This window comes from Xiphophorus couchianus, chromosome 4 (assembly GCF_001444195.1).
Source record: "Xiphophorus couchianus chromosome 4, X_couchianus-1.0, whole genome shotgun sequence".
Taxonomy (NCBI): domain Eukaryota; kingdom Metazoa; phylum Chordata; class Actinopteri; order Cyprinodontiformes; family Poeciliidae; genus Xiphophorus; species Xiphophorus couchianus.
This window is the reverse complement of record NC_040231.1, coordinates 34,034,490-34,060,262: the sequence shown is the minus strand read 5'-3', so window position 1 is coordinate 34,060,262 and position 25,773 is coordinate 34,034,490. Positions and strand designations below refer to the sequence as shown.

At 39.7% G+C, this 25,773-nt stretch overlaps 1 protein-coding gene and 1 long non-coding RNA gene across 3 annotated transcripts in view; one reads left to right on the top strand and one right to left on the bottom strand.

The window, feature by feature from the left end:
- Positions 1–24,344, top strand: part of arnt2 (aryl-hydrocarbon receptor nuclear translocator 2) — a 79,622-nt gene extending 55,278 nt beyond the window's left edge. Inside the window, exons 12-19 of one of the 2 annotated variants that reach the window (XM_028014865.1) lie at positions 209–360; positions 1,017–1,089; positions 12,342–12,465; positions 12,862–12,964; positions 13,067–13,205; positions 19,967–20,117; positions 21,430–21,575; positions 21,647–24,344. In XM_028014865.1, the coding sequence (XP_027870666.1) occupies positions 209–360; positions 1,017–1,089; positions 12,342–12,465; positions 12,862–12,964; positions 13,067–13,205; positions 19,967–20,117; positions 21,430–21,575; positions 21,647–21,745 (987 nt within the window). In that variant the 3' untranslated portion in view covers positions 21,746–24,344. The remainder of the gene's footprint in view (positions 1–208; positions 361–1,016; positions 1,090–12,341; positions 12,466–12,861; positions 12,965–13,066; positions 13,206–19,966; positions 20,118–21,429; positions 21,576–21,646) is intronic. The other variant, XM_028014867.1, reaches the window with a different exon arrangement.
- On the bottom strand, positions 2,384–12,335 carry LOC114143149 (uncharacterized). The gene is made up of 2 exons (XR_003595177.1): positions 8,351–12,335; positions 2,384–2,819 (listed from the first exon to the last, which is right to left on the bottom strand). It is a non-coding gene; the product is annotated as an uncharacterized LOC114143149 (long non-coding RNA).
- Positions 24,345–25,773: the final 1,429 nt, after the last annotated feature.

Below are 25,773 nucleotides of genomic sequence, written 5' to 3'. Positions count from 1 at the left end.
GTCAGGTCAGTGTGTACTTTATTAATAGTAAAATAAATTAAAAAAAAATAATAATGAGATGTTCTTATTCCTGGTTTGTGATGCCAAAAACAGTGAGTTAATAACAACAGTCATCAAAAGACTGAGATCAAAGACTGTGTCAAATGATATGTTTCTTTAGTCAGTAAATTAAACAATACTGCACTTAAGTATGTTTGCTCCTCTGCAGGTAGTGAAACTGAAGGGACAGGTGCTGTCTGTCATGTATCGTTTCCGATTGAAAAACAGAGAGTGGATGCTGATCAGAACCAGTAGTTTCACCTTCCAGAACCCCTACTCTGACGAGATAGAGTACATAATCTGCACCAATACCAACGTCAAGTAAGTTATTTTACATTCTGTTTATTACTTTCATTTAAACTCTGCTAAAAGTCTGGATCTCTTAATTCTGAAATCACTAAACAAGAACTTTATCGAAGAAAAATCAAATCTCTTATCAGGATCGGTGGCAGCTTAGGCAAGCCCCTCTTTCCAAACCCTCTGTTCCAGAGCCTTATATTTCATTTTGTGAAGCTGCTACTAAAATAAGGTTTGTTTTAGATTACTACGTAGTGACCTAAAGAAAAGGCCTTCTCCAGGTCGGACTATGACATAAGTTTTTTTTAGATACAATAATATGTATTTGTGTATTCTGTGAAAATGTTCACTCTCTGGTCTTAAAGATGTTTCACTGGTTTTAACAAAGTCTTCTGTTAAATGAAGTGCCTTGAAAGTTAGCCAGGGGTGCTACCTGCTCTCTACTCGTGCAGTTGGGATGTGCAATAATTTATTTCCTGAAGAGATTCAATCTTGGTGTCACTCATCTGAATCATGCATGAAGAAGTTACATGTTAGTTTATTGAGGTATGACCTGTAATGCATTACAGCAACACATACAACATCAAACCAATGGTTTATAAGCATTGTTTCAGATATGAACTCTCGCAGATGTTTGGGATGTTGAATGAGAAGCTGATTGTGTCTCCTGGCTTTTTCAGGCAACTGCAACAGCAACAGGCAGAGTTAGAGGTTCATCAGAGAGATGGAATCACAGCTTATGATCTATCCCAGGTAATCCCCTTTTTTAAAACTGTTCCATAACTTGAGTATAAATGCAGTGTTGCTGATTTCATGGACGTCTACATGAACAGGTGCTTTAAACTAATTCAGAAGTGACATAGTAAATGTTATAAATTTGTACTAGAAAATGACCCTAAAAAGGGGGACATTACCTTCAGGATTTACCCTGAACTAAGGCTTAAGTTTCTAAATGAGAAGGTCCAAAATTGTTGATAATTCCCAGCGTTGTATTTCAGTTGTGAGGTGGTTAGTAACTGTTGTAGCATCAACTCTCAAACCCGCTTATGGACACCTGCCTTCAAGCTGAAGGAGTCCTACTGGGTCTTTTTGGCCTGTGGGTCTAGTCAGGGGTTCTGGAGAGGAGGGTGATAGGTTTATTTTTTGTCCTAACCTGCAAAGAATCAACCAGAGACACAAATTACTTTTCTGCAGAAGAGGGGAGCCGAATCAGACGCGGAGAACCGCCGTCAAACACTGTCTGTGATCAACTCCGTTGGCTCTTTTGTCCCCACTGCCTTTATTATGTTTACAAGGAAGGAGGTTGGGCTTTTTCACATAGTCACACAAAGAATTGACCAATGACCTTTACTACAGGATGTTCTGGAACCTTCTGTGGACATGCTCTTACAAGGGCACAAGGCTGACCGCAACCAACCAGCCCCACAGAAAGCTGACAACACAGGAATGTGCAAACGTCTCTAGCCTCCAGGCAAACATCCTAAAAATAGTTAAAAGTGTATCACGGAAGGAAAGAAGTCAAGTAAACAACAAACAGAATAATAATATGAAAACATAACCTTTCAAATAAACTCACAAGTAAATGGACTTAGATAATTTTTCTAACAGAGGGTCTTCTGGAAAGTCAAGCCTTAGATTCCGAAGGAGCGGTGTGTTGTGCTGGCTATGGAACACTGGACCTACTCTACACATTCAGAAGGATGTGGGGGGTACTTCGAGAATATGGGATACTAGACCCATATCAAGGGGTCGGGTACTGATATAGGCTGTAAGTCCCAGTAGGACCAGTGTCAGGGCCGGGCCTACATTGAGAGCAGTAAGTTGGACACAATCCAGTGAGAGGTGGACTCAGTCAAGGTTACCTATTGACACCGTTCTGTATATACTCATTATTGTCAGGGTCAAGAAAGAGCTCCTGCCCCAAGTGGAGTTTAAGTATGTTAACGTCTTGTTCACAAATCAGGGAAAAATGTAGTGGGTTGTTTTATGAAATTTTAAACAGGATTGGAGGTGATCGGCGGCAAATAATGAGACTAGACACTGTTACTGCTAGAATAAATGTGTCCATTTATTCCGCCACAGAATACAGCAAAACAACATACACTCTTCAATTGAATCCGTGGTGCTCAATACATGAGCATGGCATAGATTGTGATGGCAAATCGAAGGATGTATTTTGTTAATACATCCCAGTCCTCTATGGCCAGGGACTACTTCGAGGAAAAAGGTTGGGTTCCTCCTCCAGCTCCAGCTCCAGGGACCTCCTTCTTCCTGACATCTTTCTCAGATAGAAGCTACTGAGTGCTGAAAGTCGGCAACTCTGTTATTTCAGAGATGCTTAGTTGGACGCTTCTTTGTAAGCCCCTGGGATGTCTCCTGAGCACTTCTTACAGTGGCTGGCATGGGCCTAGGTAGGCCTCTCATCAACACCTGGAACGGTCTGGAACGGTCCTAGCCACCGGTGGAATCGCCAGTTCTTTCTCCTATAATAAATATAATTTAATAAACAAAAAAATCTCCTGGCTGTATTTCATGCAGTGGTTTAATAGCTGGGGGCAGGCTGGTCTCCTTGTGCCTGCTGTCTGGTGGTTTTTAGTTTATCTGTTAGAGAAATGTAGTAATTAGTCATCACAGGTGGTTAAATCTTTTCCAGAACTGCAAGGAGGTCCCGGGCCTAAATTTGGGACAAAACCTGCAAAAAGGATTTCAAAAGGTTGGGGTTATTTTTCTCTGACGACGTCTCATTCTCATATACATTGCAATTGGTCTGTACCCAGTTCAGACCTGTTTCTTCCTTAAAACAATGTTTTATTAGATCCAGATTCAACATTTTAGACAGTTCAGTAAGAATTTGATTTGCAAAATGTTTACCATGGGCACTCCCCAGCGGCAAATTACCTGGAGAGAGAATCTTTGCTACTTTGGAGCCGTCTGCTGTTTGAACTGAGAACGTTTCAACTCATTTTTAAAAAACATGTCAACCATCACCAAACAATATTTTTCTTGTCACATGGGGTTAGTTCAATAAAACTATCATAGCATGCTGAAATGTTGCTGCAGTTGGCTGGTGTGCACCTTTTGAAACGTTATTTTGAGCACAAATCACAGTTTTCACAAAAATGGTTTTACTGTAAACCATAGAAAATTTTACTGTACCATAATTTATTCATTTCTTCCCTCCTTGTGACGCAAGGGGATCAACACCCTGCGTCACAACACAGAAAGGTCGGAAAAATGTTTCAGGAAGGCAGGGATTGTCATAAGGGCCAATTCAAACAGAGTCTTTTAGCACGGCACCATGTTGTTTACAGATAGATTGTACATGAGGGGTTGCATGAAGATCGGATAATGACAAACGAGGTAGATCAGTTAATAGATGAGGTAGGTCAGGTGGTGTTGGAACTTTTAGCAGCGAGTGGGGTAGTGGCACATTTAATAATGGCCACAGATGATGGCAGTATTACAGTATCCAAAATGTCAAAAATGAATTTGTGATGCAAAATGGTCACTTTTTGATCCTTAGATAAAACACATACATGTGTTAAGGCAATCAACTCACAAGCTTGAGCTGAGAGCTGTGGTAAGGGTGCAGCTTCAAGCACACCGGAAGGAGTGACAACAGCGTAACCACTCAATTCTTCATCTGAGAGTGGTTCCTGCTTCAGATCAGGTCTGGGGTAACATAGGACGTCCAATTCAGCAACGCAGTTATGAGGTTGGCTTTCCTCAGGCATTGGCAAAAGAGTAGCTGGATATTAAAACTGTACAGCATTTGTTATCTAAAAGTCTAAAAGTGCAATGTAATAACGCAGCTATCTGGCAGTTGACAGATGCGCAGTCCTCTGCTCATCTAGAATGAGAGTGACAGCGTGGGTGAACGAATAGATTCAGATCAGAATAACCCACAATGTCTCGGGATGCTAAAACAGCTTTTTCTGTGGTTACCATTCTGCTCAAATAGTGGAAACCGACCAGCTGTTACAGCATCCAATTTGGATGAAAATATAGGCGATTGGTTTCAATCTGTCACCGTGTTTTTGGAGCAATACTGACGTCATACAGCCACCTCACTCATCCACTGTCTGTGTACACGGACAAGTTGGATTGGGAATTCCCAGAGTGGGTGCTGCTTGCAATTGTTTTAGAGCACTTCAAATAATGTTAAGGCTGCAGCAGTCCATGTAACCTTTGAGCTCATTAATAACCCTTTTTTATGACATTTATCTCTAAGAGGTTTCTCAAACACAGCATAATTTTGAATAAAATGCCTACAGTAACTACACAGTCCTAAATAAAAACATCAACTCTTTTTGGTTTGTGTTTATGCGAGGAACAGCTGAACTTATTGCTGAAACACGCTTTTCAGAAATAGTTCTCCCTTGTTTAGAGATCCCAGAAAAATCACACATGGTTTGCACAAACTGCAATTTTGTTTTAATGGAGCAATTTCAAACTTTAAGATTTGCAGAGTTCTACCTCAGGGGCTGAAGTTATCAACATATTGCAACAGAGCACAGCTGGAATGTAGAGACAAAGCTGATAAATTATCATTCAAAAGAAAATGGAAATGATAGGTGATTCACAATAGCCCTGACACAACCTAGTAAAAGTATATGATCTGCCATTAAACTATTAAACTGAAAAGCAAACTAGAACTGATTATCTGGATGAACAGAAAACAACAACAAACAAAGAATTGCATTAGCTAAATCCACTACAATAAGTGTTTTCTGGTGGGATTCTAAAATAGAATGGTGTATGGATTTAGCTAAAGCAATAGGTGCTCTAGCCAAGGGGCCGGGTGATTTCCACTTATCAGGTGGTCTTTAGCCAGGGAGACATGTGGAAATGACTCATCATCATTAAAAAAAAACCCCCAAAAAAACCTCACTGTTCAGAAAAATGCATACAATGAGGAGACATATAGTGTGGATCCAGCATATGTATGTGTAGGCCTGTCGCGATAAACGATAAATCAATTAATCGTACGATAAATTAAAACTATCGACGTCATCGTCTCTTCCGGCCTTTTTCTCTTTCTGTTAATGACACTGAATGAAAAAGGGCTCTGCTCCGGTGTTCTCCACTGACTCCTCCCTTCCTAATTTCCTTAGTGTAAAGCCCAGCGCACACTACAGGATCTTAGAGCTGTCGGCGGATTGTCGGCCCATTTTCAAAACCTGAGACCACATATTAGCCGACAGAAATCCTAGGTATAAAGGTTCGATCGGGTTCGGTCCTGCCGTGTGGTGTCCAACAATGGGCACAAAATAATGGCTACAAGTCCAGTGAACTAATTTTAAAACCAGGCATTAATCAGTGCTTTACTACAATCTACCTGCAATGCATGTGGCTAGTGTCAGCGTAAAGTCCTGACTGAATGAAAATCATTATAACCTATTTACGTCACGTTAACGAAGAACAGCTGAAAAGTTACCGGGTTTATCAACTGCGGTAGCAATTTCGCTCCAACTCCTCCCCTTGTCATTTCTATATTCTTTGCATGTTCAATAAACATTAATGTTGTTTCCACATATCATCTCCAATGTCCGCTGGACTTCGGGTTGCGCCGTGTCAGCTGTTTGGGATTCCCCGACGTAATTTCCCCTCAGAAAGCACTGAGGGAATCCGCGCTTTCTGATTGGCTACCTGTCACATTCAACAGGCTGCGTTAACGATCCCAGTCGGGGAAAAAACCCTGATTTAGATCGGAGCGGCAACAACGATCTACCATAACACACCACACGATCTTAGAAAGACCAACTTTCTAAGATTGTTGTTAGTGTGAACTATTGCATCAGGTAGTCGATGTGCCCATCTTTTCCATTTAAATCTAATTATTACTGAAGGGCAACATAATATACAGACTTCATAATCTGCAGTCTTTAGGTTGAATGCAGTATTTATTTCCACTTTGGCTTTATGTTGTTTAGTTTTTATCAAGTACATTTTTTGTTAATGGAGACTGAGAATCCATTTTGTTTTTGTTTTTGGTTGTTTTGTTTATTTTGTTTATCAGTTCCAGTGTTAAGTGTTCTTTTGAAAATAAAGTGTATCTATCTTTGGCAGGAAATCACATGCATTATTACGTCATTTCCATTACATCAGTGTAAAAAGGTCTTCAAACAATATTATCGTTTATCGCAATAATTTTTTGAGACAATTAATCGCTCAGCAAAATTTGCTATCATGACAGGCCTATGTATGTGTGTGTGACTACTTGCGTTCACTGGACTGGGTTGATCCATCGGCACCCGGCTAGTGGCTGGCTCTAAGTCCAGTTGAATAATGTCCTCTTTGGCTGTTGAAAACACCCCCTCTGGGGCCACTGTGGTCATGATGACATTGGTTGTAGTTTCTACATCCTCTGTCTCTGCCCTGGGGTCTTTGTGGGCAGTCTCAAGCCCAATGTCCAATCTGTCCACAAACGAAGCAGGGATCTGGTAAGGGTGACCCACCATACTGGTCAACTGGTGGAGGATGACAGTTCTGTGGATGCTGAGCCCTGTCAGTGACATGCTGGATGAGGGTCAGTTAAGCATTTTCCATTCTTTTTCTCTCTCTTATCCTTGGCCTTTTTGTTGCGCTGTGCTCATTACACAGTGTCTCATTGTGCTGGCCATGGATGATGAAGTCTTTGATGCGGGGAGTAATGTCCCAGCCGATGTAGGAGAATTTCATTCCCTCTTTGATGTCAGGGCGTAGGCCATCCAGGAACTTTTCGTTGAGAACAACTTCAAATGCTGTGTATTCCTTTTTCTTGACCCAATCATAATTGGGAACTTCCAGTCCAGAATGGCTAGAGAAGATTTCTAGCAGGCGCTGATAATAGTCTATGACTTATTCTTGGGGGCCTTGTATGGCGGCAGAGGACTCCAGGGACAAACAGGGAAGGGTAGAGCGGAGCCACAAACAGATTTGTCAGGTTGACAGGTGCCGCCAGAGTCAAGCCAGATCCAGCCGGTGTTGTGCATGTAGGAAGAGAAACAGATTTTTTAGGGTTAAGCCTTTTCTGTTGTTTTTCTTTCTGGTTGTTTTTTCTTTTTTATTCTTTGAATGAAAATTAACTCACTCAGGTGTTCCTGATCTCTGGGCAGAGTCTTTCTCTTCCAGAGTTGGAATGCTTCTTTGTGTGATTGTAATGCCTGTAGGTGTGTGTTGGAGTGTGTTGCATTAACTTAGCCTTTTGATTTAGGAGCATTTGTTCTAGTTGTCTAATGTGGTTTACCTCAAAACTGCCATTTTTAAGGAAAACCAAAATCACTGTGAAACATGTTGATAACAACCTCTGCCATGTGATCTATTTCTGGGCCGCGCGGTATATAATCCTCAGTTTTTTGACCTCTATTGAAAAATCCTCCCATTTTAGGTTATTCTTATTTCTATTTCATTGTAAATTATTTTTAGTTTTATTCTATTTTATTTTATTTTATTTAGTATTATTATTATAATTAATATTTTTTTATCATTCTGTTTTATTTTAATTTATTTTTACTTTTATTTACTTTTTATTTTATTTCCTATTCTATATTTGTTGCAACTTTATTTTTACCCTCAGTTGTCTACATTGAGACAACTTACTCTGAGAATATTTTAGGCCTAAAATATCTCTATGTGCACAATAACCTCGATTGTCTAAGTCTAGAACAATCTACGAAAATCCTCAGTTATCATCTGGATACTCTCTAAACAATACTCAGTCATTTTAGACAAAATAACCTACACTCAGTTACTGTATTTTCCAATAGTAACCTATTTTACTTTTACTCAGTTATTTAAGAAAATAGCCTACTCTCAGTTACTCTAAAAGAGATAACCTACTTAACTCAGTCATTTCCTATGACCTACAGGATCCTTCCTCAGTTATTTTTAAAAATAACCTACATTAATTCCCTCAGAGTTAAGTCTCAACTCTGAACACTATTGTAGATTTCCTAAGCCCAGGAAAATCCACCCTCAGGTTTTTAAAATTAAAATTCTGAAACGAATCTATCCCTGATAGTCCGTTTTTTACCTTAATGCCTTTGCTGGTTTGTTCTTTCTTGGTACAGGTTGTTTTGGATCCTGTCACGATCGATCCGCCCGGTGGAAAGAACCGGGGAGTCCTCCCTCTCTTAAATAGGCCGTTTTGGAGATAGAGGAAAAACCGTGGAGCCTGTTTAGGGGCTCCAGATTTCGGTGATCAGCCCTCTCCCGGTTTTCACCGTGCGGACAAATCCTGAAGGATCCTGTTCGTGACGCCAAACTGTGGAATCTGGGAATTTCGGGAAAACCAAAAGTCAAAAGTTAGAGAACAAAGAACAGCTTTATTTCGCTTGCAAGCGGAGAGAGCACTGATCAGTAACACTGTCAGAGCAACTCTGACTACACCACACAGAATGTCAGATTTTATTTAGGTGGAGCAAGACAATTCCCGGAAGCTAAACGATCAATACCCTCTTAGAAGAAAGAGGCAGTAGGTGAAGTTTCAGTCAAACAGACATCTTAGGCGGGACATCATGACATTGTACTAACCACAAATCACCTTTGTACAGAGTAGTCAGCACAAATGTATTTCCAATAGATGTTTCTCATTTCGCCCCCTAAGTTCAATAGTTCAAGCCACAGAGGTATGAATACTATTTCTTCGTCAGCAGCTAGATGTCTATACATAAAATGAGTTGTTGGAGAGAACCGAGCTGCAAACTCTGCAGAATGTGGTCGGTGCTTCCTGTCTAAACGATTTCCTGAAACTGGAAGATGCAGGTGCAGCTCTGAACAGGAGAACAACTTCACCTTTAATAACTAAGATATATATGATAAAATGTAAGAATTTGATGAATAAGCTGGTTAGTAAAAGTAATAGTGTAAATAATTATTTTACTTAACAGTAGTGTCCATAATGATTTTAACAAAGCCTTAGAAATTGTCCTGTTTTTGTTGAAGCAACTCTGTGTGCAATTCCTTCTGCTGGTTCAGTAACTCTTTAACTTGCGTGAGCAATACAAACTGTTCATCCGGTCTAATCATGGTCTTGGATCCTTTTGAAGGCATTATTTCACTCGGGTTTTTTACAGAAAGTTTTCCTCAAAGTGATAATAAAAGTAGAATACTTTTCTTAGCTGAAACATGATGGCGGGATTCTTGCTGAATTGACTCCCAACTTGACCTTTGACCCAAAATGGCCACCTAACTGGGGGCACTTCCAAGAGACTTTTTTTCTTGACTTGGGGGATTCTACCTATGTACCGAGTTTCAGATATCTACGACCTACGGTTTCACCGTAGTAGTTAGGGGGCGCTGTGGAGCAGTTTGGCTACGCCCACTTGCAATTACACCCGACTTTGAACATTTTGTTTGGGGGACAATTTTGGGTGAAGTTTGGTGAGTTTTTGAATTGACTCCAAAAAGCCAATTCATTTGATGGAAGCGGAATCGGAATAATAATCAGCACTATGATTACAATACACCTTTGCAGCACTTTGCTGCTCGGGCCTTATAATAATAAACACTACGATTATAATAGGACTTCACATCTCTTAGCTGCTCGAACCTAATTATCTTATCACTCTATATTATTTTTCTCTGCCTCACTTGCCTCCCCTGACCACACGTCACTGTTGTCCAAGTCTATGAATTGAAAGTGTAGTGGAAGGGCAAAATGTAGCAGGAGAAGATGCACCAGTCAAAGAGATGACCATGGACTACAACCAAGAAGATTCAAGAATCTGGTAGAGATCCAGAAAGAACTGAATGAGGCGGGAGTCATAGCTTCAAAAACCACCACAATCAAACACATCCAAGAGATGGGCTACAACTGTCGGGTTCCTCGTGTCACGCCACTTCTCAACCTGAGTCAACGTAGGAAGCTTCTCAACTGGGCCAAGGAGAAGAAGTGCTGGACTTCTTCTCCTTGGCCCAGTTCACTGGAAAAGGTTCACTGGAAAAGGTTCTCTTTTCCAGTGAAAGTAAAGTGTGCCTTTCATTCGGTGATGAAGATCCAAGGACTTAGAGGAGGACGGGTGAGGAACTGAACTCAAACTGCTTGAGGTCCAGTATGAAATATCCACAGTCAGTCATGATTTGGGGCACATTGTGTTGGTAAATTGCTTTCTTAAACCCAAGGTCACTGCAACAGTATATCAGAATGTTTTAGAGGATTTGGTGGTTCCTTCTGCTGAGGACCTGTATGGCGATGCAGATTTCATCTTCCAGCAGGAACTGGTCCCTGTCCATTCCACCAGAAGCACCAAAACCTGGTTTGATGCCCATGCCCATACTTGATTGGCCAGCCAATTCTCTGGACCTAAACCCCATTGAGAATCTATGGGGTTTACTCCAGAGGAAAATAAGGAGCACCAGACCCAACAACAAAGAAGAGCTGACCGCAAGCATCAAGGAAATCTGGGCTTCCATAACTCCCAGGCAATTGCATCGGGGCAGTGATTCAGGCAAAGGGATTCCCAACCAAGATATGTTTAAAAACAATATTTTAATTTTAACGTCTTTCTTCTTTTTTTTTTTCTACAAAAACTGAGAAGTGGTTTAGGGTGATTTCTTCAGAGTATTCTAATTTTTTGAAGTCCTGTTTTCGTGGGTTTCAAATGATACTTGAAATCATTTAAACTGTGGGCCCTGAATCTATGACATATTATTAGAAATTAGAAATTATTAGGATTTAATCAGGTGATGTTACATTATTTGATAACATTCATGTTCTGAGGCCAAGATGAAAATGGACCTTACCACAGGGGCCGCTTTTCATTGGCTGATGCCCATTCTATGTGGTAGTGCGGCTACCTAGTGCGTGGCTGTCTCACAAACACACGCTTCCCGTTAGCTAAGTACAGCATAATGGCAGTACTGATACAACTTCTACACCTTGAAGCCTGTCAGCTACTCAGTCTTATGTTAGCTAAACAGATCAATATGCAATGTGTATTGTATCTGACTTACACTAAAGATTTTATTTTAGCAGAAAAGTCTTTGGACTAAACTCATGTTACTCATGTTAGCCACTCTAGCACCAAGTGGCTAACTTGGTGCTAGTATCAGACCTAGGCACACTCAAACATTTGCCAACAAACCACAGGAATCATCCACTGATTTCAAAAGTAACCTACAAAACGATGAATGCCTGACTTACCCAGCCTTGCAAGAACTATAGGCATCAGTGATCTTGTCCACAGCTATATTGATGCAGAGGGTGTGTGGATCTGCCCTTTTCCTTATTGAGTGAAAGCATTTTGCTGTGACGTGCACAATGTTGGAGGCATCTCGTGGCTCAAACACCTTGATCTCATCCAAAAAAGATGACATGAACTTCTTAGTTCCTCTGTCCATTGTAGTAGCTGATATATTGTGAAAATCCGGTAGAAATGATGCACTAATCGAGTCAGAAATACACTGCAGAGAATCAGTCGAAGTGGAAGATGTTGTTTATATAGAAACAGCACACCGCGAGGCTTTGTTTGTGAGACTTGCGGCCACGTGGGATTTTCTAGGTCGGTTGTGGGCGGAGCTTGGCAAGGTCCATAATCACATAACCTGGGATTGTGTATTTTCACAGATCCCTCCCTCCCCAAAGAAATCATAAAAGAAACCTTTGTATTATAACAATAGCAATATGAAAAGGCAAAAGAAACAAAGAACGAATTAAATCTGTCATTCATCTAAGAAAAAAATAAGAATGAATTTTTAGGTCCCTAATAATGACATGGGATTTCCTCCCTTGTTAATTCGTATCCATAAAGGGTGTGATTAAAAGTACACCGACTCTTCAAACTGGTACCACTGTTCAATAGAGAATTTAGTAACTGCGGTCACAAAATCTTCTAATGTCCTTTTCTAAAACTAGTTGGTGTCTGCACTGCAGAAGAACACCTGCAACTTTGTTCTATAAATGTTCTCCATTTAGCGAATGGAGAAGAATATTTCGGACATGTCCTACATGCACATAACTACATGTAACCATGTATTTATGTTATTTTTAATGAAATTGACATAACATGTAACTGTTCCTTCAGGTGCCTGTGGCAGGAGTCAGCAGTGGAGTCCACGATACAGGGAAGACCATTGATAAGACAGAGACTCTCTTCTCCCAGGAAAGAGACCCACGCTTTGCTGAAATGTACACCAGCATATCTGGCTGTATGTCTGCAACACACACACGCACACACACACACACACACACACACACACACACACACACACACACACACACAGAGATAGAGTTGTGTTTTTGTGACTTGTGGGGTCTTTACATTGACTTCCATTTATTTTCTACAACCTAACCTTTACCCTAACCTTAACCATCACATACGTAACACTTATGTGAAGGTAAAACAGCATTTACCTTCATGGGGATCAAAAAAATGTCCCCACAAGGAGGAAGACAAGGAGGACCCACAACCCCTCATTGTAGACAGGAATAGAGCCACACCAGGATATAAAAACCTGGTTCACACACATACACGCACGCACACACATACTTCCTATTTACATAGACTGCTTTGATGTGTAACTGGGGCTTTTATTTATCCAAAGCGGGAGACAAGAAGATGATGGTTCCCTCTTCTACGGCAGGAGGACAGCCTCTCTACACCCAGAGCTCTCCCTTCCAGCAGGGCCACTCTGCCAAAAGCTTCAGGTACGCTTCAGTTAGTGGATTTGTTCTATTCTGGCAGCTTACATCTGTAAAGTAAAAGCTTTGTATTTGACTTTTTGTCTGGTTTTGTGTTTTTATTCACAGCTCTTCTGTGATCCATGTTCCTGGTGTAAATGACATCCAGTCCTCAGGGTCGTCCAATCAGAATCTAGCTCAGATTTCTAGACAACTTAATACAGGCCAGGTAGCTTGGTCAGGCAACCGACCCCCATTCACTGGGCAGGTAATGCACATGGAGTGAAAGCGGACATTTGAAAAAAAACAACACATGGCTGAGGTGACTTTGCATCAGCTGTGTGATTGTTGTCAAGTTAACTAATCCAAATCTGTTGTAATGCTTTATAACAGATTTGGCCTCATCTGTGAGGTCAAAGCCTGGATCAAGTCAATGACTTTCTCCTTCAACTCATCTAAAGACATAAAGTGTTTTGGATAGAATTTCAGTCCTCTGATCAATTTAATGATACAAAAACGTCCCAGAGAGCCACAGACACATCAATAACTTAGAAAATTATTCAACACAACTAAAACCCTGCAGCAAAAAACTTAAAAAAGTACTGTGAGTTTACATATCTCCCACATATTATTAGGATTATCAGCATTTGTTCTACTGTCGTGTGAAATAATTTAGACTTATGAAAGTCTTTCATTAATCATTGGTAAGATGAATGAACAATAGAAACTATCCCTGTAACACCGCACAAATACATACCGTGGATTTTTGGTAATAAGTCTTCTCCAGACAAAGTTGATCTTCATCAAATGCCTAGTACTAAACCGTATCTGCTTCAGGAAGAAATGCCCCTTTTCCACTGGCTCTAATGGTCCCAGCTCCACTCTTCTAGACTTGCTTTGTGAGTGTTTCCACCAGTATTTTTCGAGGCCAGTCCTGATTTTTAGGTTCCTGCTTTTGGAGTAGGGCCAGCCGGGCCGGCCCTACTTGTGTGGGTGACGCAAGCTTTGCTCCTATTAACTGATAGGCCGTGGGCGTGGTCAGACATAGCAGTAAAGAGAAGAGAAGAAAAACAAACGGCATAAAATTTCAAACTCGCTGCAACACAGGAGTGATGGAAGCTACAAGCAAGCGGTGGAACAATGAGATGCCAGCTTTTCTTTGCATCGGACTTCAATATTCAGTGGCAACTTGAATATTCCTCAATTAAGTCTCTTTTTTATACCCACTCCACACATTATTGTACATACTGTAGTTTGTATGGCATCAAGGTCTTAATACAATCCTCCCAAAAATGTGAGGAGCCTTTGACAGAGTGAAATAACACTATATCATAATATAGTGTTATTTTATATATAATATATTATATATGTATTTCATTAACATTTGACTTTGTAGATTACCGATGAAGACATCCAAAAGTGAACATGCATTATTCAGCAAACCAAATATTTTGACATTACTGTCAGGTGCACCAAACCATATCAAATGCTTTGTTTACTTAGTCAGCCAGAGTTATTGCGCGCGGCCGTACTGAGATCTGAAAAACTTGTCCCTCAAACTTGAGCAACTACAACAGTTTCTGTAATTCTTATTAAAAACTCAACAGACACGAAATGGAAGAGCTACTAAAGCCACATTAGCACCATTGAATTAAATCTCCTGTTTGTTGCGCATCTCTGCGCAGCCGGGGCGATTCTAGGATCTGACCTTTAGAGGTGCTTAGCCCCCAGCAGGGCTAAGACCCATGAGAAGATATTCGTTGGTGCAGTTTTCTAAATCTAACTACTTACAGTACATTCACAAACAAAGTTAAGAGACATGTTGTCAGTAATTTACAGAATAAAAGAACACTGTTCATTTTACTCAAACACATACTTATAAAGAGTAAAATCAGAGAAACTTTTCATTTTTTCCGGAGGTGTATATATTCAGTTTGAAACAGAATCTCAAGACTACATCATGCCTGCCAACATCAGCTAACATTAATGAGACGCAAGCAGCTGTGGAGTGACATAGTCCTAGTGTGGTCTGTTGCCTCGGAAATTAAAATAAAATCTACTCAAAACTATGCATTTCGAGTCATTTCAAGAAGATTTTACTAAATTTATAGGATTAATAAACATAAAACCAAAAGTAAAAAAACAGTCTGCATACAGTATGCAAGTAGGTTGCTTAAATTTTTTCTATTACTGAAATGTCTCCCCACAAGCAACAGTTATAGGCAACGTGCAAAATACAAATAAAGAAATTCAGACTTCTCAAAAAATGCTATGTAGTTGAATTTTATTCAAGCTGCATATTTCACTTTAATAAAAAAATATGTTTTTTCCACACTTGTTAAAGCTGTCAGCATGTCGTGACAGTATCAATCTCCTCCACTTCCTCCCTGAACTACTATTAAGCTAAACAGCTACTGTTGACTGTCTCATCTGTTGTCAAGTGTGGTAATACGTACTTTGATAATTTTTGGTAATCTTGGTAATTTTTTTTCCTTAATTCATTAAATGCTAGTGAAATGGAGGCAAACAGTAGTCTGTAGCTAAGCTAACTATGCTGAATGGTTGATAATCCCACCTATCGGAGAAAAACTGGGTTACAAATCTTACCTTTTTTTCTCTCCCTCTGTACTTTTTGAAAACCCGATTTTCAAATTTCTTTTTAGAAGCATAGTACCTGCCACAGTCAGGGCCGGCCCAAGCCTCCATGGCACTATTTACCACTATGTAAATAGGGCTGTTTACATTATATACAATGCATGTATAACATAGGATACGTATATCAGCCAGTCGATTTCTGGGTGCTGATTTCCTTAATTTTGGGGGATAGTGATCTTACATACTTACATGTGAAGCCCATCTTATCCCCTGATCTTATTCAGCAAAGGTTTAAAAATCTTTGCTGACGAAGATATTTAAACCTTCTGCTCTACAGTGAGAGGTCTGACTGAAAGACTGACCCACCAGGTCATGTCTGAACGTTTACCGTTAACAATATTCACCCCACTGTTGCCAACTCAGTGACTTTCTTGCTATAGTTATATTGATTTTTAACAGAAGTTTCACATTGCACCGTGTGTAATGCATGGCTAAATTATTATGCAAGTCATATTTTCCCAGATTTTCTTAAATGGTCAATGCAAATGATGGTCAGTATAATTTTCAAGTCATGAACTATTACAGTATAAATCAAATTTTACTGAGCAAAGTTCCCCATGAGAACAGTATTTATTTAAAAATAAAAATCTCAAAATGCACTGTTCCAAATTATTATCCACAGCAGATTTTCTAAACATTTTATGGATTATAAAGAACTGCAAACGGTCATTCTTAGGATGTGCAGCATTAAGTGGTCACATGTACTAAAATCAGAAGCTATTTCAATCAAAAACATCTTAACAGACCGAGTTACAGTACATGTTAACATTGGACCGCTTCTTTGATATCACCTGCACAATTCTTGCATCCATTGAACTTGTGAGTTTGTGGAAAGTTTCTGCTTGAATTTCTTTGCAGGATGTCAGAATACCTTTCCGGAGCTGCTGTTTTGATATAATCTACACCGGGGGTCTCAAACTCGCGGCTCTCGGGACGATAGTTTGTGGCCCCCGCCTTAATATGAAAGTTTAATATTAGTGCGGCCCGCGAGTTTGATATAATTGGCACTTTTCAGTGTTGTGTGCGGAGCTGAACGAACTTACCAATCACGGTGGAGTATATTGCTCTCGGGGGCTGGACATCGGCCGGGCCTATTTGCATTTTCTATTTGTCATTATTTGCATGTGGTACATGCGCAATTTCCGCGGCCGCTCCCGCTTCACGTGCTTCAGCATCCAGTCTAGACCCGGAAGTTGCTGATCAGTGTAACGTAATTAAGGTTAGGCGCTGTAACTCTTGGGTTGTGTTTAAGGGAGGAGAGGAGGCGGCAGATTCGTCAGGACGGTCAAAAACTCACAACCACACTGGTACTGGGAATTCCACAGTGTTGTCCTTTAATGAATACGCTCTTCACCGACCTTTCAAAGCCCGGTTGAACGGCTGCTATATTATCAGACATGAAAATTGAGCAGCGTCCAAACAACAACATTACTAAAAAGTTAGGGAGCTAACATGTCCGTCTAGCATGTTTCTCCCACGCTCTCTACAGAGAAGCCGTGGCGCATACTTCTGACATCATTAGCAATACTAGAGTATCTTAAAGAGACACTACACAATTACGGCTGTTACAGCGCCTGACTACAGCCAAATATGGTAATAGACAATCAGAAAGGTTCGACTGAGGAGACCGTGTGTGTGAATGCGGCCCAGCCTCACCCAGACTCTACCTCTAGCGGCCCCCGAGTAAATTGAGTTTGAGACCCCTGATCTACACCAACATTTGTGAATGGTGATAGATCAGCGACCACCCATTCCTCTGGCAAGCTTGCCATCTGTTGTTGACTGTTGCTGACTGGTTTGTTCTCCATACAGCCTGCAGAATGAACATGTTGTTATGACCCTTTTCACAGCAGAAACTCCATTTGTAATCCAACATTTTCTTACAGCTGAGAGGACATAATTTCTACCTCCATGACCAAGCTGTAAGTGAAAATGTCAGTGGATAAGGTCGGAGATGTGCTGGTCCTTTGTTGGAATACGAGGAAGTTTAATGTTCTCAGGGATGGCCGTATACTCAGCTGGCCTTCAGTTTCAGCAGAACTCCTTTTAGCTTGATGAACCAAGCAACTGCAGACTGCAATTTTTGCCAGTCTGAGAAGTTGCATTTGAGTTAATGATTATAGCATTGATCAAGGGAGTGTGCTCATCAGTAGTCATACTGAAATCATTGGAAACTTGGGCCACTTATCTTCAGGTTCCCACAAAAATTTAGGACATTCCATCCATTTTTGGTTCAAAACGTCTGTCAACTTTAAACCCCTGGTAAGCATCATTGGCAGGTGTGGAAGCCTAAATTCAGTTTTAGTTCATTCAGACCTTTAGGATAAATTATGTCTATTTCTTATGATAATTTGTTTATTTGGATAAAAATGATTACTAGTTAAATCTCTATTGCATACTAATTTGTTAGTATGCAATAGAGTATTGGACTATACTAAAGCCTTCTTGTAAATTTGCATATCTAATTGCAGTTAAGGATTTTAGGGTGTGGCTAGAGAGAATTAGTTGGGCAGTTGGAGTGGAGCCACACAGCTTTGTGACCGCTCTCTTTAGACTCTTTTTCATCTCTTTTGTTTACTCTTATTATTTTTGTGTAAACATTTGTACCGTTTTTATTTCTGAAGTAAACCGTTTAACTTTATCAAGAGGATCCAGTCTGGTCTTTGTTTTTGGTCGTTTCATCATCAAATTGACCGAAGGGGAAAGACAGAGAGCGTCAAGTTTATGGCTTCATTATTTAGGAACCTAGAGCAGGCTTTAAATATGTAGGTACATACCTCCAATGTTCAACGTCTGTGTTATTCCTGATGATTGTTTCAACAAAAGTTTGAAACCTTTTGTCTTAATTTTTTATATACTTTAGAACTAATGTGCTGTCAGTCTAGAACAGGTCTTCTACAATGGCAGCTGAAGTCAGAGACTGAAGCATGTTATTCAGTCTAACGGCGGCTGTGAGCTCTAAACATGGAATAGACACAAGTTTGAGAGGAGCTACTCTGGCTTTGCCAAACAAGAATGATACCCTCTTGTTCCCGACTGTTGTACCCTCTTGTTGATGTTCTGGATTCTGATATAAATAGCCGTAGCTGTACCATACTCGCTCTCCGACGCCAGGTGTCCAAATCATTCCTCCGCGTTTCTGGTTTCTGATGCCAGGTGACGCCTGGTTCTTCTTTGCCCCGGTAGCACAGATTCCAACTCCTTGTTACCCTCCGTCATTGCGTTCACTTTGTCCAGCTGGCTCCAATAACGTGCTACATTGCGGCGATTACTTTACGGCTTCATGGAACCAAAATGCAGCCGGATCGGTGGATCTTCCAAACGAAGCAGTTTTGTACCTAAATGAAGCGGTTAAAGTCCTATATTTTAGGCTACTGGTTCCTGGTAGGCACTGGTTTTACGTGCGCTCAAATAAGATTCATACTGCAGATTTTCACTTTGAAAATCGGCAGTATAATAAAGTCAGCATAATAAAGTCATTTAGTATCAGAACAATGTCCTTTGTCTTGCCATTTTCCATAGATCCATATGAATCCGGCATAAATCTTCCCATTAACAACATCTGAACAGAATCACACTTGACCTTAAATAACCCCACACACTTCAGACACACTCAGAACTCAAAATGAAATACGCCACCTGGTGGCCATAAACACAGTAAAGGATAAACGGCTTCTACAGCTTTCCTCCTGCTGCAAGGCGATCAGCTACGTACGCAGTATTCCTCTCTGCACATTTTCTTGAAATCTCAGAAAAATCACAATCAGGCTATAAGAAATAGCTCTGCTCGCTCTTCTTCTTTTGTCTCGGAAAAACTGGTTAGGTTGCATAGTAACAAGCACATGGCACCTGGTGGAGGTGCGCTACCCACCGCCAGGAGACGTAAGCCTGCTACAGATCGAGCGGGGTCTGTGGAAAAACGTTCACTCCGAAGTAGAGTGAAGCCAGGTCAGGCCGAGTAGAGTGGGACTGCTGAAGTAGAGCCGGTGGAAAAGGGGCAAAAGTATGAAGAGAGGGCAGAGGGAGCTGTGAGAGCATTTCAATTTAGGATAAAACCAAAGTGAAAAATTATTTTATGCCACTAGGTGAATACCTTGTTTGCTAATCAAATGTTTTACTTTGGAACAATTTTTTGTTTAGTTAAATGTGCTTTATTATTTCTTGGTCTTCTATGTTCACTTAATGTCCAGACAGTTTTGTTTGTTCCAATGATCACAAATTACATCCATAAGTTTCCTCATCTCAGTGAGATGCTGGTACATTCCTGTTTATTTCAGGAATGCATAACAGGAATGTACCAACAGCAATTGTAAACTAAGTACGTGTTTTTTTTAAATCATCTCTGACCGTTTAACCTGTTTTTCTGGTGTCCAGCCCAGCAAATCCCAGTCCAGTCCGTTTGGTATCGGTTCTGGCCACAACTACCAGACTGACCCCGCCTCCTACAGTCCACTATCGTCTCCGGCAACATCCTCGCCCAGTGGAAATGCTTACTCAGGCCTGACAAATCGCAGCACAGCCTTTGGTAAGCCTTGCTCTCTGGCCACCATGTCAGTGGAGCTTACTGTTGTTTTTGGCACATCTGACAATGTAAATGTAATCCGACTAAATAGGGTTAGAAGAGAGGTAATAGACGATGTAACAAGAATACTAAACATCTGGTATGTTTCAGTATATAAACATGTACTTCAGGGTGAAATGGTGGCTCAGGGGTAAAACACAACTGACGCAGCCGTCACAGGTTCAAGTCCCGGCCTGGTGGCCTTGCCAGGCTGGACATGCCTTCCTTCTCTCTCATTACCTATTTTCCTGTCTGACCACTCAATAAAACCTTTTAAAAAATTAAACGTATCCTTTGTGTTTTATACTTGAAAGTCTTCCCTTTAAAAGAGATTAAGATCTGACATCGATTGATTTCCTTTTTACATTTACCACCATGTGTCTTTATTAGTGTCATGTCAAAGCAAAATAAAAATCTACTGGAAACTGTATATTTATCTGGTAAAGGGCTAATGGTAAAATGAAGGGTGGATAGAAAGAGGTTTGGGAGCATGGCATTCAAGGCACATTTCTCTGTAAACTGTAGAACTCAGAGGAGAATGGGAATTGGGGCAGAGGGGAAAAATGTTTTATGTTCCCAGTAAGTCTAACACTTAGTGTCTTGGAGGCTGTTTACATTGTTTCATTAATTTAACAGCTTTCCCTAAAAAGTTGTATCTGAACTAACTGCTTAAAATATTTAATGATTTAATAAGGCATTTATTAAAGCAACTCATTAAACTTATGGCATTTTTATGGCATTCAAAGAAAAGTCTATAAAGTAAGAGGATTTATTTTTCTTGTTTGCTATGACAAGTTATATCCACACCAGTAGGACCATCGCACTGAAATATATTAAGATCCAAATTATTAATGACTAACAGTAGCACTTTAGCTAACTGTATCACATTAACTAGGCAAAGAATTTATTGAGATTGGAACTATGTGTGTCTAGTACACAGTTCTATTACACAGTTGGAAAAAAGTTTATCTTTTTCTCATTTTCTGAAATGATCAAGCTTCTCTTGTTTCAGCTCAGTTAGAATTACCACAATTATTTCTTATTTGTCAGAGATTTATATAATAATAAATAAAACTCAGAGTCAGAAGTTTGCATCAATTTCCTCTATAGCAATTCCTTTTGGTTTCCATCCCAAAAGGAATTTATTTATTAATGCTCTGTGACATTAATGATCTTTGTCTGAGAATCAGAAAGGAAGATGCTAAAGAATTTCTAAATGCTAAATAGAATATTACAAAAATAAGTTGTGAACCAATAAATCTGTTGATGTTTCCAGATGTGTCAGGAGAAGGTGGTCAAAGTGGAGGCCAGTTCCAGGGTCGCCCCAGTGAGGTCTGGTCCCAGTGGCAGAACCAGCATCATTCCCAGCAGTCGGGGGAGCAGCACTCACACGCCAACCCCAGCCAGACAGAGGTCTTCCAGGTACAACCCAAAGCACTTAGCAGTTGACCCCTGTTTACAGACATGTGACCTGTGACCCCATGTCTCTGTAGGACATGCTGCCTATGGCTGGAGATCCCACCCAGGGGACAGCGAACTACAACATTGAGGATTTTGCGGATCTCGGCATGTTTCCACCCTTCTCTGAGTAAAGGTTGCCTCTACGACCTACCGATGGACTTATGTTTCTTATGTTTCATCAAATTTTTTTTTAATAAGAGCAGCACTCGGCCACCTTAGAAAAGTTAATGTCATAGTAATTCATTACTCGTATCTCCATAAGACATTCATTACTGTTATCTCATAGCAAAATAATGCTCCATCTATAAGGCCTGAAGAATGAACTGGTGGATGCCCTCACACCCTAGGGATTCTGCTTAATGGAGAGTCTTAGTTAGTCGAACCTTTCTTGTGATTGGATGTTGATGTTCAGGTCGCTGTGTGTGTCCTCTATGCATTCTGTCAGCATTCTGAACAGACACATCTGTCAGAGCTCATCACCATCATTAAGACTGAATGAAGGAGAACTTATTTTTAGTTTTCTTAAAGAACAAGAGGAATATGGAAAACTGTGTATTACCTTAAATGTCCAACTCTTCCTACATGCTATGATTTTTACTTTCAAACTGTCCATCTAATCTAAAACATCAAGTTGTTTTTTTTAATATTGCACCAATCAATTGAGATCTAATACCCAAACAATTAGAATGTTTTTTGGATATTAGATCCTGTTCCTGTTCATTGAATGTATCTATAATAAAACCTCTTCTATTTAGATTGTTTTAGTTCAGTAATTCTGGTGCCGCTGCTTGGAAATAGGCACCAGCACACCTCCTGACCCCACTAGGGACAAGGATATACAGAAAATGGATGGATGGATGGATAGTTCAGTAAAATCTTATAAAGGTTACAACAGATTCTTTGAAGTAAAAATAGGAATAATGTTGGAATTCTTTCATTCTCTGTTGAATTCCAAACTTCTACCTCCACCAAGGAACCCGCAGAACATTTTTTCAGTTATGGTCAGTATAAAGTTTTCTTCAGCTTTTTTATTTTTGAATTAAATAAAGTTCACCTGAAGGAAGTCGTATCTTTATAGGCGAATGCGCAGAACAGATCTGCGATTTGTGTCAATTGTAATTGACAAAAGGCAGGTAGCGTAGCCTTCTATAAGAAACAAACTTAGTGCACCAAAAGGAATTTACTATATTACAATATGTTCACTATGTAAATATTTTATAAAATGTTAAAACGCTACATTAGAATTCCTTTTATATATCTTCACTTTAATTAGACTTCTGACAAGTAGCAGATCTCATGAGAAAGGAAAGATTTTTTTTGCCATTTTCTTTATAATGACGACATTGTGGGTCTTATGTTTTCAACATCATAAATGAATCTTTCCTCATCCGTTTTGAAATACTGTACCACCACAAGCTGTACTACAATACAAAAATAAAGGAACTAGCAATGCAGCGCAGAAGAAAAGCAGCAACATAAAGTAGTTTTTGCCTTTATGTTTTACTGTTTAGAGACAGAACAGCATTGAACAGATTGTTGCCTAGAACGTGGACCAGTCACAGCCTCTCTGGGTTGGTTTAGGGAAAATAATGAGCAGATGTTTTGATGCACGTCAGACGCCCCAGCCGTTACGTTATAAAGGCTTTAAAAGTAAATTAAAATCAGCCAAGACAGGTAAAACTTTAAAGACCACTGGATCTTGGGCTAGTAAATCCCAATTAATGCAGATTGAACAAGTGTCACAAACAATAATCAGTAATAAACTATAATCTTTATTGTCATGTAATAACATGACAATAAAGATAACATGGACTATGACGAAAGTGGGTGATAAATAAGTAGATAAATAGTACTAGATGGCATTTAATGCTTTTATGGCTACTGGGTATAAACTATTCTTCGGTCTGTTTGTCCTTGCTTCCCGCAGCAGGTGGAACAAACCTTGTCATCCTCTAATTCATCTCAAAGTCTTCTTCTCTTTTCACCTGGGATGAGTGACTGGACTGTGCGAAGTCCAGTCACCATTATTTTCTCAATGTATGTCTGTACCTAAAGCCCTTTGAGTTGGAAAATGAAAAAAAAAAAAACGTGTTAAGATCACTGACTGCAGAGAGCAGCAGGAGAAGACAATCCGTTTCCGTCTCTCTGTAAACCTATGTAGTGATGTCCTGATTTTTAGAAAACACTTCATGCAACAATAGCAGGATTAAATGCATTTTAAAAATGAAGAAATTTTAGTATACCATTGCTGAGTTACTGCTTAAAGTGCATTTCATGACGCTAACTGTTCATCACACCGGCCTGCTGCCCAGCAGTGTGCAGTATGTCTGTCTTCAGCTGTCACTGCTTGATTCTAATTTATTGTTATATATTTATCCACCAAAAGGCTGAATAACTGCTTGCAGTGAAGTAACGTTTACATGATGAACTGCATGTCCTTGACAAATGGAATAAACTTTAGACATCTTTTGCTGAGGATCTAAAATTATTATTTTTTCAATATTGTGACTTTTATGTCAACTCATCTTACATTCACAGAGTACATTTTTGTGTAAGTCTTAATGATACTGTGTATAATGTGAGTGTGTATTTAACTATTAGTACGTGTTGGTTAGGTAGTAAACTGTACATTGACTTCTAGACCTGATTAAACTGTGTAAATGTGACCCATTATTTTGTGTAAAACTGTGCTTGTGACAATAAATTCTTGATTTGGTGGCTTCCATTAAAGGTTTATTTCAACAATATTTATTTTTTTAACACAAAGACCTAACTTGTGGCAATTCTATTTGTGCAAACAGATGCTAATATTAGGTCAACATTTCCACAGCAGGTTACAATGGAGTTATTTAGTGGTCCAACTAAGATTGTATCTCAAAAACATCTGAATCTAATCACCTGTGTGCATGTTTGTTTGTAATACCTTGTGGGGACCATTAATAGTTCTTTTGACTCTTTCAGAGGAACCAGCTACATAACTGCCTGTAAATACACACGTTGACAAAATTGTTGGTACCCCTCGGTAAGAAAAACCCACAATGGTCACAGAAGTAACTTGAATCTGACGAAGGTAGCAATGAATAAAATTTCTATGAAAATGACCAAATGAAAGTCAGACATTGCTTTTCAAACATGCTTCAACAGAATTATGTTAACAAATAAACTGATGAAACAGGCCTGAACAAAAATGATGGCACCACTGAAAATAATGTGAAAATAATAATTATTTTAAATCAAGGCGTGTCCACTAATTAGCATCACAGGTGTCTACATTCTTGTAATCTTTCAGTGAGCTCCATGTAGTCATTGTGCTGTTTGGTGTACCACGTTTAACATGCACCAGAGGAAGTAAAGGAAAGAGTTGTCTCAGGACACTAGAAAGAAAATTATAGACAATTATGTTATAGGTAAAGATTATAAGACCATCTCGAAGCAGCTTGATGTTCCTGTGACAACAGTTGCACATATTATTCAGAAATTTAGGATGCATGTAACTGTAGCCAACCTCCCTGGACGTGGCTGCAGAAAGAAAATTGATAAAACAAAGTGTCGGATAGTACAAACGATAACAAATGAGCCCAGAAAAACTTTATTCAACTAAAGAGATTAAAGGTGAACTTGAAGCTCAAGGAACATCAGTATCAGATCGCACAATCTGTCATTGGTTGAGCCAAAATGGACTTAATGGGCAACGACCAAGAAGAACACCATTACTGAAAACAATTAATGAAAAGGCCAGGCTGTAGTTTTCCAAACTACATGTTGACTAGCCATAAAGTTTCTGGGAAAATGTCCTATGATAGATGAGACAAAAATGTTACTTTTTGGCAAGACACATCAGCTTTATGTTCGCAGATGGAAAAATTAAGCATATCAAGAAAAGAACACTGTCCCTACTGTGAAACATGGAGGAGGCTCTGTTATGTTCTGGGGCTGCTTTGCTGCATCTGGCAGCAAAGGTGACTTAAATCTGTGCAGGGTATATTGAAATCTGAAAACTATCAAAAGACTCTGGAAAGAAATGTGTCTAATGTGTCAGAAATGTGATGTAGGTCATGTGTCTTGCAACAGGATAATGACCCCAAACACACAGCTAAAAATGGTGGTAGTAACAATCTTTTCAGTATGTCAATGTTCTTCTTAGGCCTTCTTATGAGTC